Source organism: Saccostrea cucullata, unplaced genomic scaffold (genome assembly GCF_032062105.1).
Source record: "Saccostrea cucullata isolate Sc308-1 unplaced genomic scaffold, CSIRO_AGI_Scuc_v1 ctg13778, whole genome shotgun sequence".
In the NCBI taxonomy this organism is placed as follows: Eukaryota; Metazoa; Mollusca; class Bivalvia; order Ostreida; family Ostreidae; genus Saccostrea; species Saccostrea cuccullata.
The window spans coordinates 1-15,155 of record NW_026920067.1 but is presented as its reverse complement, the minus strand read 5'-3'; the positions used below and the strand labels follow the sequence as shown (position 1 = coordinate 15,155).

General features: G+C 34.2%; 1 protein-coding gene across 1 annotated transcript; it reads right to left on the bottom strand.

The window, feature by feature from the left end:
• Positions 1–569: 569 nt before the first annotated feature.
• LOC134242718 (BTB and MATH domain-containing protein 38-like) lies at positions 570–11,164 on the bottom strand. Its single transcript, XM_062724849.1, has 2 exons — positions 10,891–11,164; positions 570–1,484 (listed from the first exon to the last, which is right to left on the bottom strand). Exons 1-2 carry the CDS (start codon positions 11,129–11,131, stop codon positions 1,099–1,101), a joined length of 627 nt encoding a protein of 208 aa, XP_062580833.1. The 5' UTR covers positions 11,132–11,164; the 3' UTR covers positions 570–1,098.
• Between the last annotated feature and the right edge of the window lie 3,991 nt (positions 11,165–15,155).

Genomic DNA, 15,155 nt, shown 5'->3' with positions numbered 1-15,155 from the left:
CTCATCATAAGCGCAGTATGATTGCAATAGCAGGATCTTAGTCCAAAAAAATCTGGGTACTAGTATTGCCGAAAAAAGAGCGTAGTAGAAACGCCGTAAACGTACAAGCAGCTCGGAAGAATCATGGAGAGAGCTTCTTGATCATAGTAAATGCGTAGTTAAAGCTTAGGAACTATCAAGTACGCTCTTTCAACGCTCCCACTACGTTCTTACTACGATCTCCCTACATTCCTGACGATCTTACGAAAACCTAAAATGACCTTACGCCGATTATACCACGACCAATCAGGCAGCATTTTTTTCTTTTTTAACGCTGATATTTGACCAATGATCATCTGTCAACTACATGTAAAGGGTGACACTGCACTTGACGATCATTTGCAGTTGAGACTTCAAACTTTCCACATCTTGCTACAGTTACAATTAAAAATATCCCGTAAAACACGCGGTAAAGGCCGGAAAAATCTGAAGTTGCAAGATATTCAAGGAATCACTGTCTAGTTCGTATAATATGCCAGGTCATCAACGATAGTGGGAAACAAGGCATAAATTATCCCATGTTTCCCACTATCGTTGATGCCCTTGGCATACTATACTAACTAGACAGTGATTCCTTCTAATTCCAATTCATTGTGAAATTAATTTGTAGATTTGGACTTTTAAAATGTAGACCAACAGATTAAAATAACACGAGGACTCCAATGCCATTTTCAATAAACCTCACCCACTGACGTCAAACACAAAGTCAACTGCTCGAGATTTACATGCATATTTTGCCTCCTTAACTAAACTTTAGAGATATATCACAGAGAAAAAAAAAATAGAAATGGAAATATATATGCATCATCGCCAAAATCATACTAACGCAGTAAACACAGTCGCTGGTCGGCAACGGTCTGCGAAACTTCGTTGTTGAAGCGTGTTAGCAGCGCGTTTGACGTAAGGGCATCGTAGTATGATCGTAATGAAGACCATAATTTGCCAAACTGCTCGATTTAGACGCCGATCTGCTAAGATCAGCCCAAATCCAAAACTTTTCCAGATCGTGGCTTGTTCGGGATGATTGTCGTAAAGTTGTAGCTCTGTGTGAACGGGGACTTAGTGAAAATGTGAAGAATGGATGTTACACTGACTATTGGTTCCCAATCTAGGAGTGTAAGAATGTAAGGAATCAAGTTCAGCAATTCTACACTCAAGTAGTTCTATTTTATCCTTTTCTGGTAGATCCCTATATGTTTTCACACTTTTGTATGACGCCAATTTAAATGGCTTTAGACGTCTCAATGTTCGTACTCGTATTTTTGGCATGTTGTATTCACTACCGTAATAGAATGATTTTAATAAAAACTCGACCTCAGCTATCATTGATTCTTCTCTGGCTTCTCTCAGATCCATCTCTTTAAGAAGCCACGTTTCACATTTGCTGATAATTGAATTAACCTGGTATTCTTTGGCTAATTGCAGTAATTTCTCTATCACATCATCTGAAAATTGAACGTACAGAGTTAATATGGAAGAACAAGACGAGATGAGAATGAATAAAAAATTTGCCATAAAAGTTAAACTTGGGTAAGCTTCATTGCAAATTCAAGTTTTAAGTTCAACTCAAGATGCCCAGGAGTAGGTTTGGTCTACAAAAGATGATCTACGTTTTACATATGAGAGACTCGTTTATATCCTCTAAAAGATCGCTTATCAAGAATGGTAGAAACATACTAGGTGAATCTCTTTAAAACAAGTGAAGAATTAAAATTGTTCTTTCAGACCAATACTCCTCCTACAGTTTTTATCTGAACCCAATGCGACTAATGTACATAATTCTGTTTATAACCAGACCTCTAGTGCTTGTCTTGTACCGTTGAAAAATATTACAGACAAATGAATACTTCTGACCACTTGTTCGCTTTTAGACAAGTGCTTTTGATGTAAAGAAGTCAAATAGTAAAAAGAACAATGAATTTATTGTATGTGTGCTACCTGTTTTTCACATTTTTCTTTAAATTCTTAGAACAAAGAGAATCATGTTTTAAGTAGGAGAAAGGCCTCAAACTGTCCATTCTGTGAGAGAAAGAACTAATCTCGGGCCTACGGCAATGGACAGTTTGAGGCCTCTCCTTTACTTAGACGGAGACCTGTCGATCACGATATCAATCGCTATATACTGTAATCGAGTTCTCACTCGATCGGGATCGAAGTAATGAATTGCATACTACAGGAAAGGCAGGGATCTCTCAAAGTTTTGGATTCACATGTTGGGTGATCTAATGAGAATGCATTTGCAAAATTTTACAACACTCTTTTACATAGTGATAAAAATTTTCAGTCTGCAATTTAGTCTTCAACATGTAGCTTAGATGATTTGAATTTTCAAGAAATCTTTGACAGTTATAGGTATTTTTTCTGCTTTGTATAATTCCTATTTTCGATATGTGAATATTTGCTCTAAACATCTCACGTGATACCCACTTGACTTGGTGATGAAGGAGAATTAGAAAATTAAAGGAGATTTACCTGTAAGGTGAACTTTAATGAGAATTCTCCGAAGCACCAAGGAACGTTGGGTATTACTTGCCCTCCCTTGATCTCCCTCCCATCGGAACTAGGGTAATAAACAAAATTTAGCATCTATAAAATAGCTTATTAGTCAAGAATATTCACATATTGAGTTAAATACTGATCTGGGAGTAGGCTTGCATATCTCACGTAATACCAAACGTTCCTAATTTGTGCTTCGGGAAATTCTAATCAAAGTTCATCTTGCAGGTAAGTCTTCTTTAGTTTTTAAATTCTGTTTGATGTTTGTAGTTTAACTTGTGAATATTCATGTTGCTGTCAGGACAGGATGTCTAGATAATTTTTTTATGTTAATCAATATCAACACAAAGCAATCAATCTAGGACGTATAAAATGGAAAAATGGAAAAAATGGAAAATTGATAGAGGCACCCTTCCTCATCAAAACTATGCATTTAGTTTGTTTGTATAATACCCAGGAGCAGATAAAAATATTTCCAAAGAATCAATGCAATTTCAATATATAAGTAACAGAGTCAGAACATCTCACTCAGGGGCCACAAAATTCACAATTTTGGAAGAAACAGCCTTCCTCATCATAAATATGCACAGAGTTCATTGGCTTAAAGTAAAAAACTTTGCAAGAGGCACCCTTCCTCGTTATGACTCTGTACAGAGTTCATCGGTATAATACCTAGGAGCAGAGGAGAAGCTTGTCAAAAACTTAATGCATTTTCCATATATAATCCTTAGAGCCCCTTTAACACCAGAACTCTTGATCCTTGGGCATCAAAATTTACAATTTTGGAAGAGACAACCTTTCTCATTATAACTACATTGTATGCATTTATTTTGATTGAATAGTACCCAGGAGCAGAGGAGGAGATTTTTTAAAGAATTAATGCATTTTCACTCTATAATCAATAGAACCCCGCCTATACACCAGAACCATTGACCCAGGATCCATGAAATTAACAATTTTGAAAGAGTCACCCTTCCTCATTAAAATTATTAAGTTTGTTTCGTTGCATAATACCCTGGAGCAATGTTTTTAATTTTATTTCACTAAGATAATGTATAATTCACACATGATAATTGTTAGAATTACCGTATAACGGGTTTTCTTAGCGGGTGCAAATTTTCGCGTTTTGCCTGCTGAAAGGTATATAAATAATTTTTGCGTAATCTATTTTCAAATTAGCGGACGCAGGGTTTCAACTCTTTGTAGATGAACACCTAGAAGAGTAATGACTATTTTAGCGATTAAAATTATAGCGGACTATCATCAAAACACCCCGCTAAAATAACCCGCTGTACGGTATGATGTGCTCTTACTTGATAGATTATTACAGTTCCCAAATAGTCTTTCATGGTTTCTCGTCAAATCTGCAGCCGTATTTCTATCCGTTTGTTTGACAGTAGTCCTTTGCCTTCCCTACACACAGAAACAATGCAGCTAATGAGTCACCCTTCCTCATCAAAACTATTAATTATGTTTCTTTGCATAATACCCTGGAGCACAGGCCTTTATATCGCTTAGAAAAAAATGGTGTAAAAAAATATAAAGGTATGGAACTCTTTTCATGGGGTACCTACTTTCGCCAAAAAAATCTTTTAAATCAAATTCTTTACAATTCTATCTATAATCTACTTTCTATCCATATCTATTCAAATATAAACAATCTTCATTACTACCAAAGTTCATTCCGTAATTATGTTCCCCAAACGAAGTTGGGGAACATATTGTTTTTACTCTGTTTCTTATTATTATTATTATTATTATTATGTTCCCCAAACGAAGTTGGGGAACATATTGTTTTTACTCTGTTTCTTATTAAGGTCTTCCGTCTCCAACGGAAGACCTTATTGTTTTCGTTCGGTTTCTTTTTCCCTATTATTATTATTATGTTCCCCAAACGAAGTTGGGGAACATAATGTTTTTACTCTGTTTCTTATTATTATTATTATTTTTTTTCTTCTTCTTCCTGGGTACTTTTTTGTCCGGGAATGATCTCGTAAACTATACTTCCGACTAAGGTGAAATGTTTTTAGGGTCAGTAGACATGTTATGTAGATTTGCGGAACGAAGGTCATTTTGCGCGCACGTGCTTGCAAGAGCGTGCACGTGCAACATGTGAAATGACCGATTTAATTGATATAGGCGTAACTTTTAAAATTTTTGATGAAATGCTTTGAAACTTATAATATAAGGATATATTAGAAGCATAGACAATATGACATGGTCAAAATAGCAAGATCTCACGCGCATGCACGTGCGCTTTGTTCTGATTGGCTGAAACTAAAGTCCCAATATCTTTCTTGTTTTTTGACGAAATCCTTTGAAATTTTGAACATAGCCATGCATTAGTATATCCTACAACATGATATATAGCAATTATCATGAAAACACGTGCATGCACGTGCGCTGCAATCTGATTGGCTTAAACTTTAAATAGCTATAACTCCCTTGATTTTCAACCAAACAGGATGGGATTTGGAACATAGATAGATATACTGGACTACTACAAGAAAATATGGTCACCATGCACATGCATACACGTGCATGTACGTGCGCTGCAATCTGATTGGCTGAAACTTTAACAGCTATAACTCCCTTGGTTTTCAACCAAACGGGGTGAGATTTAGAACATAGATAGATGTAACGGACATCTACAAGAAGATATGGTCACCATGCTCATGTATGCACGTGCGTGCATGTGAAATGAGCAAAATCAAAAAAAACACTTGAATGAGCGTATCTTTTTAATACGTTTGGATTAAATACTTTAATATTTAGTATATTTAAATATATAGATTGTGTAGACAAGATGATATGGTCATTACGCACATGCATTCACATGCGCACGCGTACAATGCTAAAATTTGAATGAACTTTGTACACTTCTGGGTAAACGCTGTTAAAGTCTCAAATGCATCGAGTTTGTCTTATTTAATGAAGCTTACAGGGAATATGGCACCAAAAGGGAGTTGGGGAGCGTTTGGGGAACATCTGTAACGGTCCCCGTTACAATTAGCACTAGTTATTATTTTTTTTTTTTCTTACCGATTTTGTGCACGCGATTTCTCAGAAACGGCTTGACCGATTCTCACCAAATTTTCAGACCTGATAGATATTTATCTGAACCTTGTCGGAAATTTTTCGTAAGTACGTCGTCACTTCCGGTCGTGAGATATGGACGATTTACTGATTTTTAGAGGGTCAGCTTGTCCTGAGATCTCCTCCTAAACGACTTAAGATATCGACTTGAGATTTTCAGTGAAGGTAGAGGAAGGATAGTAGATGTGACATTTTGCATATAGAGCTTTCCAGGTAAGAAGGCATCGACGCTCGCCTGGGATCGAAAAATAGCCTCATTCTCATCTCGCAAAAATTGACACGTTTTCTTTTATATCTTTTTACCTGTTAATATTTTGTTAAGACATATATAATAAAAAATGTGCAATATAGTAAGACCTTTCATTTGATATCAACTAAACGGGGTTACTCCTTCAAATTAGGGGCATAGAGGGGCCAAAAGTCTCTCGTCTTTAACTTTTTTGTTTTTCAATATTTTCAAATGATATTAGTATAGTTGATAGAAACATTTCTTATTAGGCTGAATATATAATTCGTTTGTAAATTTATAAATTTAAACTCGAGATATTAACATTCAAAAATCTGAAGCGGGAACTAAATGGCGGCGGTCTCTGTCAATTCCGACATTTCGCAAAAGCGATTAACAGAGGCAGCCGAGCGTTTGCTTGAATGAAAGTAACATAAGGAGCAATGAAATGTGTAGGGATACTTGGATTGTCACGTCGTAGGTTCGTTACAATTCTGTGTCAAACTACATTCATAATCCAAGGTCTCCTTACAAGTTTTCTTTAATTGGTTTTGGTTGTTTCTCAAAGTAGAAAAGAATTAATGTGCAAATTAAGTACCCATTGATGATATTATCTAAATCAAAAAGATTTAATCAAAATAGAAAAGGCATGATTCCATGATGTTTTATCAAAGATCATAGTCAAAGTCATATCTCATCTTATCGAAAATTCGGACGGAAGACCTACTCGTTGCTCGCAACGAGATCGCATCTAGTTATTATTATTATTTTTCTTCTCGGGAAAATTTTGTCCGCGAATGATCTTGTAAAGTACACATCCGATTAAGGGGAAACCTTTTTAGGGTAAGTAGGCATGTTATGTAGATGTGCGGAATGAAGGTCATTTTGCGCGCACGTGCTTGCAAGAGCGCGCACGTGCATCACGTGAAATGACCAATATAATGTATATTGCCGTAACTTTTCTATTTTTTGATGAAATGTTTTGAAACTCATAATGTGAGGATATATTAGAAGTATAAACAAGACGACGTGGTCAATATGGCAAGATCTCACGCGCATGCACGTGCGCTACGCTCTGATTGGCTGAAACTAAAGTCTCAATATCTTTCTTGTTTTTTTATGAAATCCTTTGAAATTTTGAACATAGCAATGCAGTAGGATATCCTATAACATGTTATATAGTAGTTTTCATGAAAACACGTGCATGCACGTACGCTGCAATCTGATTGGCTGAAATTTTAAATAGCTATAACTCCCTTGGTTTTCAACCAAACAGGATGGGATTTGGAACATAGATACATATAATAGACTTCTACAAGAAGGTATGGTCACCATGCACATGCATACACGTGCATGTACAAATGCTGCAATCTGATTGGCTGAAACTTTAAACAGCTATAACTCCCTTGGTTTTCAACCAAACAGGGTGGGATTTAGAACATAGATAGATGTAATGGACTTCTAAAAAAAGGTATGGTCACCATGCTCATGTATGCACGAGCGTGCACGTGAAATGGGTAAAATCAAAAATACAGTTGAATAAGCGTTTTTTTAAAAATACTTTTGGATTAAATACTTTAATATTTACTATATTTAAATATATAGATTTTGTAGACAAGAAGATATGCTCATTACGCACATGCATTCACATGCGCACGCGTGCAATGCTAAAATCTGAATGAATTTGGCGTTGTTAAAGTCTCAAATGCATAGACTTTGTCCTATTTAATGAAGCGTACAGGGAATATGGCACTAAAAGGGATTTGGGGAGCGTTTGGGGAACATCTGTAACGGTCCCCGTTACAATTAGCACTAGTTATTATTATTTTTCTTCTTCCTGGGTACTTTTTTGTCCGGGAATGATCTTGTAATCTGTTCGTCCGATGTAGGTAAAACCTTTTTAGGGTCAGTAGACATGTTATGTAGATTTGCGGAATCAAGGTCATTTTGCGCGCACGTGCTTGCAAGAGCGCGCACGTGCAACACGTGAAATGACCAATATAATGGATATTGCCGTAACTTTTCTATTTTTTGATGAAATTTTTTGAAACTCATAATGTAAGGATACATTAGTTGTATGCACAAGCTGGCATGGTCAAAATAGCAAGAACTCACGCGTATGCACGTGCGCTTTGCTCTGATTGGCTGAAACTAAAGTCTCAATATCTTTCTTGTTTCTTGTCATAATCCTTTGAAATTTAGAACATAGTCCTACATTATGAAGATCTACAGCATGATATATGAAAATATTCATGAAAGCTTGCGCATGCGCGTGTGCTGCAATCTGATTGGCTGAAACTTTAAATGGCTATATCCCCTTTGTATTTTGACGAAATGCTTTAAAATTTAAAACATAGTCATGCATTAGGATACCCTACAAGATGATATAGAAAAAAATTCATGAAATTACGCGCATGCACGTGTGCTGCAATCTGATTGGCTGAAACTTGAAATGGCTATAACTCCCTTGTTTTTCAACCAAACAGGATGGGATTTAGAATACTGATAGATATAAGGGACTCCTACAAGAAAGTATGGTGATCATGCTCGTGCACGCACGTGCATGCATTTCGAACGAGTGAAATTAAAAAAAACACTTGAATGAGTGATTTTTAATACTTTTGGACTGAATGCTTTAATATATAGTATATTAAAATATATAGATAGTGTAGACAAGATGATATGGTCATATCGCACATGTATTCACATGTGCACAGGTGCAATGGTAAAATTTGAATATAATTGATATCCTTCTGGGAAAACGTTGTTAAAGTCATATATGCACAGAGTTTGTCTTATTTAATGAAGCTTACAGGGAATATGGCACCAAAAGGGAGTTGGGGAGCGTTTGGGGAACATCTGTAACGGTTCCCGTTACAATTAGCACTAGTTCCTTATAATTCTAGAGATATTCTGAAATCAATTCCCAAATTGACATTAATTTTTCACTCGACATCAGCTTGGGCCTTCACTAATTGTAAAGCGGGAACGACGGGACAAATTTTCCCCGGAATAAATTCTAAACTCTATGAATATTTGCTCATTTGCATTCAACCTTTACAAGGTTTTACTTTAATTTGATCATATGGTGTAACTAAGTTACAAACAACATTTTAGCGGTCTAATTGTTTTAAAAATCGAAAGGTTTATAATGCATTCCGGGAGAAATTCGTTCTACCATGGCTTCATTTACATTCATAATCAACATGGCGGTAGTTGTTGATGTAGACGTTTTTAAATTAATTTTTTCGCGAAAGGAATATTATTACAGACTTAACGTTACAATTTGGGATAAGAAATCAACTTTAAATTGTTGAAAGATTTTGCAAATACTATGCAACTCTTCGCCGCACTTCAAACACCGTCTGTTTACATGTGAATGACCAAGGGCCCAAGCTAATGTCGAGTAAAAGAAAGTAGGTCATTTTTGAAATTGATTTTAGAATATCTCAAGAAATATGTTGAATTTCGGAATGAGCATTGGTAGAATTGAAGAATGTTTATCTATAAATAGATTTCAATAGAAAGTAGAATTTTAAAGCATTAGAATAAAACATATTTTATTAGCGAAATTAGGTACCCAGTGAAAGAGTTCAATACCTTTATTTTTTTTACACACACATTTTTTTAAGCGATCCAAAGGCCTATGTCCTGGAGCAAAGAATAAAATTTTCAAGAAATTAATGCAATTTCACTATACATTATTTCACTATACACTTTTTCACTATATTTCTTCGGTCGAAAAAATTTAAAATATTAAGAAAATAACACCAAAAGTGTGGGTATATGATGTTAATTTTTAGACATTACTAAAAAATGTCAATCTAATGTTAAAATTAGTTTTATTACTTTTCTCTAATTGGCTCTATATATTTATATTATTTGACACATTTCACTGAAAGAGTTCATTAGAAACAAGAAATCTTTGAGCCAATGCTCACTAGGAACACCCCCGCTCTAGTATGAATAAACACTATCATGTTAATATACACAAGTTCAATTATGGACAGATGCACAGAAAAATATGAAATTGATATCAGATTCTCAACAAAATTAATCTACACCGTATGGCATACCTCAGAGAAGATTGTGTTATGATTTCAAGCATCTGCAATGAGTAGTTGCTGAGAAAACGTCGACGAAAATTTGTTATGTATGAAACGGACAGACGCACAGACAAACAGAAAGTTGACATCGGATTTGACCAAAAATGTATCCCAGCGTATGGCATACCTCAGAGAAAATTGTGTTAAAATTTCAAGCACCTGCGATGAGTAGTTGCTGAGAAAACTGCGATGATTTTTTTTTACGGACAGACAGACAGCTAGACAGACAGACAGATACACAAGGGTAAAATAGTATAGCCCCTCTCCTTCGGAGCGGGGGTATAATAATTTAATAGATATTTTAGAACCAACATAACACATTTCATTGCAAAAAACAGTTTTGTGTGCGACCAGCATGGGAAAATAGGAATCTAAAATTAACAGTACTGAATATAGTTCAAAAGGAAAAAAATGATTATTTTCTTCTAAAAAAAAAACCTCCGCTTTAAAACCAATTTTATGGCAGAAATAAAAGAGCAACGTTCATCAAAATACTAATTAAAAATTATGAATTTAAGGGAATTTTTTGTATGCTTAATTTCCTAATCTTTTTTCAATAAACGGAAATCAAGGAATCAGGGGTATTTTTGTGGGAAAAAACGTCATAGAAGTACCTCCCTTTTTGAGCCCCAGAGTAGAAAAAGGAATGCAACATGGTAACTTTATCAGTTTTTAAGTTGAAATTATTTCCATTTTGGTCTTCCATAAAAAAATTGCTCTGAAACACAATAATTAATGTTTACTTTGTATTCCTTTGCTGTGCATAAATAGACTTATTTTATTTATTGTCAACAAAGATATTCAAAAGAGCTTTTTATTTGATGATTGGTCAATTCAAAATATTTTCTACTTTCTCTATCACATATGATTCTTCTAATGAATGCTTCCTGTTATTTCTTTTTTTTTAACCAAACATTGAATACATACCATCCAAATCCAAGTATTTATCTGGAGACAAGCACATAAGAAATTTTTCAAAGTCTCCATAGATTTTTCCAGGTAGTTCAATTTCGTTTGCATTTCTTTCTTTAAAATCCGACGAAAACATTGCTCTGAAGACAGGGGATGCAATGGAAAGAATTGATTTAGCAGTGTACATCTTTTTTCCCTCTACAATAAGAGCAATATCCGTTATCCCGGGATCTTCAGGGAACTGATCGATTGTCATGTCACTCAATTCTTGATCTATTATTTCCGATTCCATCATCTAGGACATAGAAGAAACGTCCTATATCTATTCGGAATCAATAGTTGAAGGTCGTATACTTTTTTTTTCTTTTATAAACATTTATGGTTAGCCGTTTGTGATAAAGAAAAGGTAACTAGAGAGAGAGAGAGAGAGAGAATAACTACTCACTAGGCATTTACCAAGGCAATAGGTTTTTACTTTTCCCACGCGATACGTTCCGAAATGATTTCATTGAAGCATAAAATATGTAATTTTCAAGATTTAAATCTTAAGGGTTTTGTTCTCAAAATTAACATTGTCTATTGATTTTAATTTCAGAAATGTTAAACCCTGGCAATAAATAACTGTTATTGTTATTGAAGTAGAACAATAAAACATACATATACATGAGAAATTATGTAATTTACATATAATGGTAATGTAATGCATAACTCCATAAAATCCAGTGTAATGCTGGCATTAATTATCATTACAAAGCATTATTTTGTATGTATACCTTACATGATAATTATTGTTAAGGTAAAACTCGGGTGCCTATTGCTGTCCGTTTTTGTCCGTCGTCGTGCATCGTGCGTTAACATTTGAACATTTTCAGCATCTTCTCTGCAACCGCTCAACAAAATTTGGCGCAAAGCAATTTATGAATAAAGGCGAACGAAAATTTTCAATGTCATGGTCCCTCCCCCCGGGACCTGAGAGGTGGGTCCAAAACCACTAAAATTAATGCAATCTTTAAAAATCTTCTTTGCTCCTGGACATCAAGCAGTCAAACTGTTAGCATGATTGTGATCAGCAATTGAGTCGTCTACCAAAATTGCGAAATTCATGGCCCAAGGGTGATGGGTTCTAGTACTAGGGCGAGGGTCTATTGATTATATAGTGAAAATGCATAAATTCTTTAAAAATCTGCTCATGGGTTATAAACCAATGGAGTATGCTTATAATTATGATGAGGAAAGCTGCCTCTTCCTGATTTATGAATTTCAGAGCCACTGGGTCAGGTGTTCTGGTTTTAGGATGGGGCTAAAATGAATATGTATAGAATTGCATAAATTTATTTGAAAATCTTTCCCTTTGCTCCCAGATATTATCCCAAAGATCTAAATACTTATTTATGAAGAAGAAAGGTGCCTCTTCCAAAATTGTTTATTTCAGGGCCTCTGGGTCAAAGGTACGGGGAGGGGGTATATAGTCTTAAAAAATAATGCTTTAATAATGAATTTAAATCTGCTCTTTGGTATTAATCAATCATTTCTGATGAAAATAAAATTTATGATAAAATTTCCAAAATTTTGAAATATGTGGCCCCTAGGTCAGTGGTTCCTGTGGGGTTGGGTGCACAACTGGTTAAAAAGTGGAAATACATTTCCTCTTTGTTACTCTGATCTACCTCTGTAAGTTAAGCAACCAAAGCATGCTAAGTGTATAGTTATGATAAGCAATGGTGCCTCTTTCAAATTCGTGAATTTAGTGGCCTCTGGCTTAAAACACGAACCAAATTCAGTTACTGGAAAATTGTTATATGATACTCAGGTGACCTATAAGCCCATGGGCCTCTAGATTTTATTAATTTTATTAATTTATTATAATTTTTTTTGCAAATGATAATTATGATAGAAAACGTTAATCTTTTTAAATTAAATTTCTGTATCTTTTTAAATACACTTTTTATTCTGTTGAACGTACACTTACATTTAAGTTTTCAAACTTATTTTACATACGATTTGATTTCAAAGAATTATGTGTTATTTATTAAATTAATATTCACTGTAAACTGATAATTGCCAACTTTTGAATAGCTAGAGTGTCACTAAAACACAGTATGCGTCTTGGTTACTAGTATGTAGCAATTAAACAGTGCATTGTTTGGAGAATTGTTCCATTTTACCTGTTCCTTTCTTCTTTTATAAAACATTAATTGAGCTGGTCTAGCTTGGACTGGCCATGAAAAATCCATTGTACCAAAGAAGACAAGCAGGCATTCTTTGCTTAGCAAAGCAAAATGTACATATTATCTACATTTTGTACAAGTTTGTCAATACATTTATTTTTTTTCATAAGGTACTAGGTCAAAATAGCCTATTTTTTATTATTAGATATTTTGGGCCGGGGGTTAAAGTGCCCCAAAAGTTAAATTGCTTTAGGATATCAATAGTTACACAAAAGTGCAAATTGTACATGTATATGTTTTATACTGTAGATTGGCAAAATTCACGATGGTTTTAATTTCGCTATTAATTTTCCGCCAAATTAAACCCATCGTGAATGTTATTATTAATTTTTAATAATGCGAGGCACGTTCAATAAATAATGTCATTAGCTCGATGACATGAAACATAGAAATCATATGAAATTAAGCTTGGCTCTCATTATTGAATCTTAAATGAATTAATAACAGTTTATGTGACCATTTTTCATCGCATTATTTCATTGTGGGTATCTGGAAAACAAGGGCTATTCGATACACTGCATTAAAATGAATTGTTAAGAATCAGTAAACTAAAGTAAAATGAAACACTTCATTAAAGCATCTGTAAAACTTGTTAATATCCCAAAAATATATTAACTGAAATATAATAAATTTACAGCAACCAATGTCTGTTTGAATAGAAAGGTGATTTCAAAGGTCATTTTTGGGGTATTCACACTGTTTTAAAGAAACATTTGATAGTAAAAATGTTTAATACTCAAAGGCCACCCTACATTTTGAAAAATGAGTGAAAAAGACAGCGTGTAGGAATATCTAAACAATTATTTTTTTAAAAATCAAAAATTGTACTTATCAACGTTTGTCTGAAATTCAAACAGATGATGAAACTTGAATCCATTTTGCTTTAAACCCTCAAAACAAATTTACAATAAGATGAACTTGACAAAACTGCAAAGGTATAAAAAGAGCAAAGAATTATTGCAAGTGCACAAAAACAGTTTAATATGCTATTTTCTCTAATATTAGTGGTCCTTATTGTTCAAATTCATATTCGGGGAGGAGGTTCAATTTCTGGAGGAGTCTAGAAAACAATTTTTGTGCAAAAAATGAAAGGTTTATGAGAGGAAGGAAACAGAATGAGGAATTCACTACATTAAATTTCTTCATGACAGCGTCCAAACCCACAGGCCATGAAGAGTAAAGGAGTTTTGGGGATAAACAGAAAGTTAATGTTTTGTCACACCAACAAAATTTGCCAGATCTTTCAACCTTTGACTTGTTTCATTTCCCAAACTTAGATAAACATCTATCAGAAAGAAAAAAAAAACAAGTACAGCAAATCATAGGATCTGCCAAATTCCAGTATACGACGGGTCATACTTAAAAATATATTCTAAAACAATTAGAAATTGAAAAAAAATGTTACAGACATGTGTTTTAATTAAAAGAGAATAGTTTTGTTAAAGCATTCAGACTAAATCATAGAAAGGCAGGTTTTTTTTTTTGTTTCTTTCCTAGCCCCAATGACATTATGTTTTGAACGCCCCTCGTATACACAAGTACAGTGAAATATCAGTATCTCGAAGTTGAGGGGACCTGGACACAACTTCGAGATATCCGGGGGTTCGAGATATCCGAAGTAATCTTCCAAAGTTGAATCAATAATTTCCCGTTTTTTGTGTATATCTTCATCCACAACACTATCCTTTATTATCAAACATGTAGTCTTTATGGTAAAGACTCAAGCATATTCACAATAAATATGAAGAAAAATAATTTTTGTTTTATCGTGTATAATTGTAAAACAATTTAATATACATGCCTTATTGCATATACAGCGATTTTACATTGTCCAGGCCATGCTTAAGTGGTCAAACGGGATGTATCATTAGCGTTTTAGTTAAAGAACCTTCTTCGTAAGAAAAGAAAAAGACGAATTTTTAAAAAACATTATTTAATGAAATTCAGATGTTTTGTAGACCGATAAAAAATAATCAGTATTTAAACTGTGTATTTGAATAATATTAATAGCTTACGTGTATGACATGTATGACGTGTATGACATTATGAAGT

Excerpts from the sequence above, each read along its gene's own strand:
- LOC134242718 (XM_062724849.1), bottom strand. The coding sequence starts at position 11,131 with ATGACAATCGATCAGTTCCCTGAAGATCCCGGGATAACGGATATTGCT. Across the intron at positions 1,485-10,890 it reads TAAATACTTGGATTTGGATG|ATGATGTGATAGAGAAATTA; the intron begins GTATGTATTCAA and ends TTCAATTTTCAG.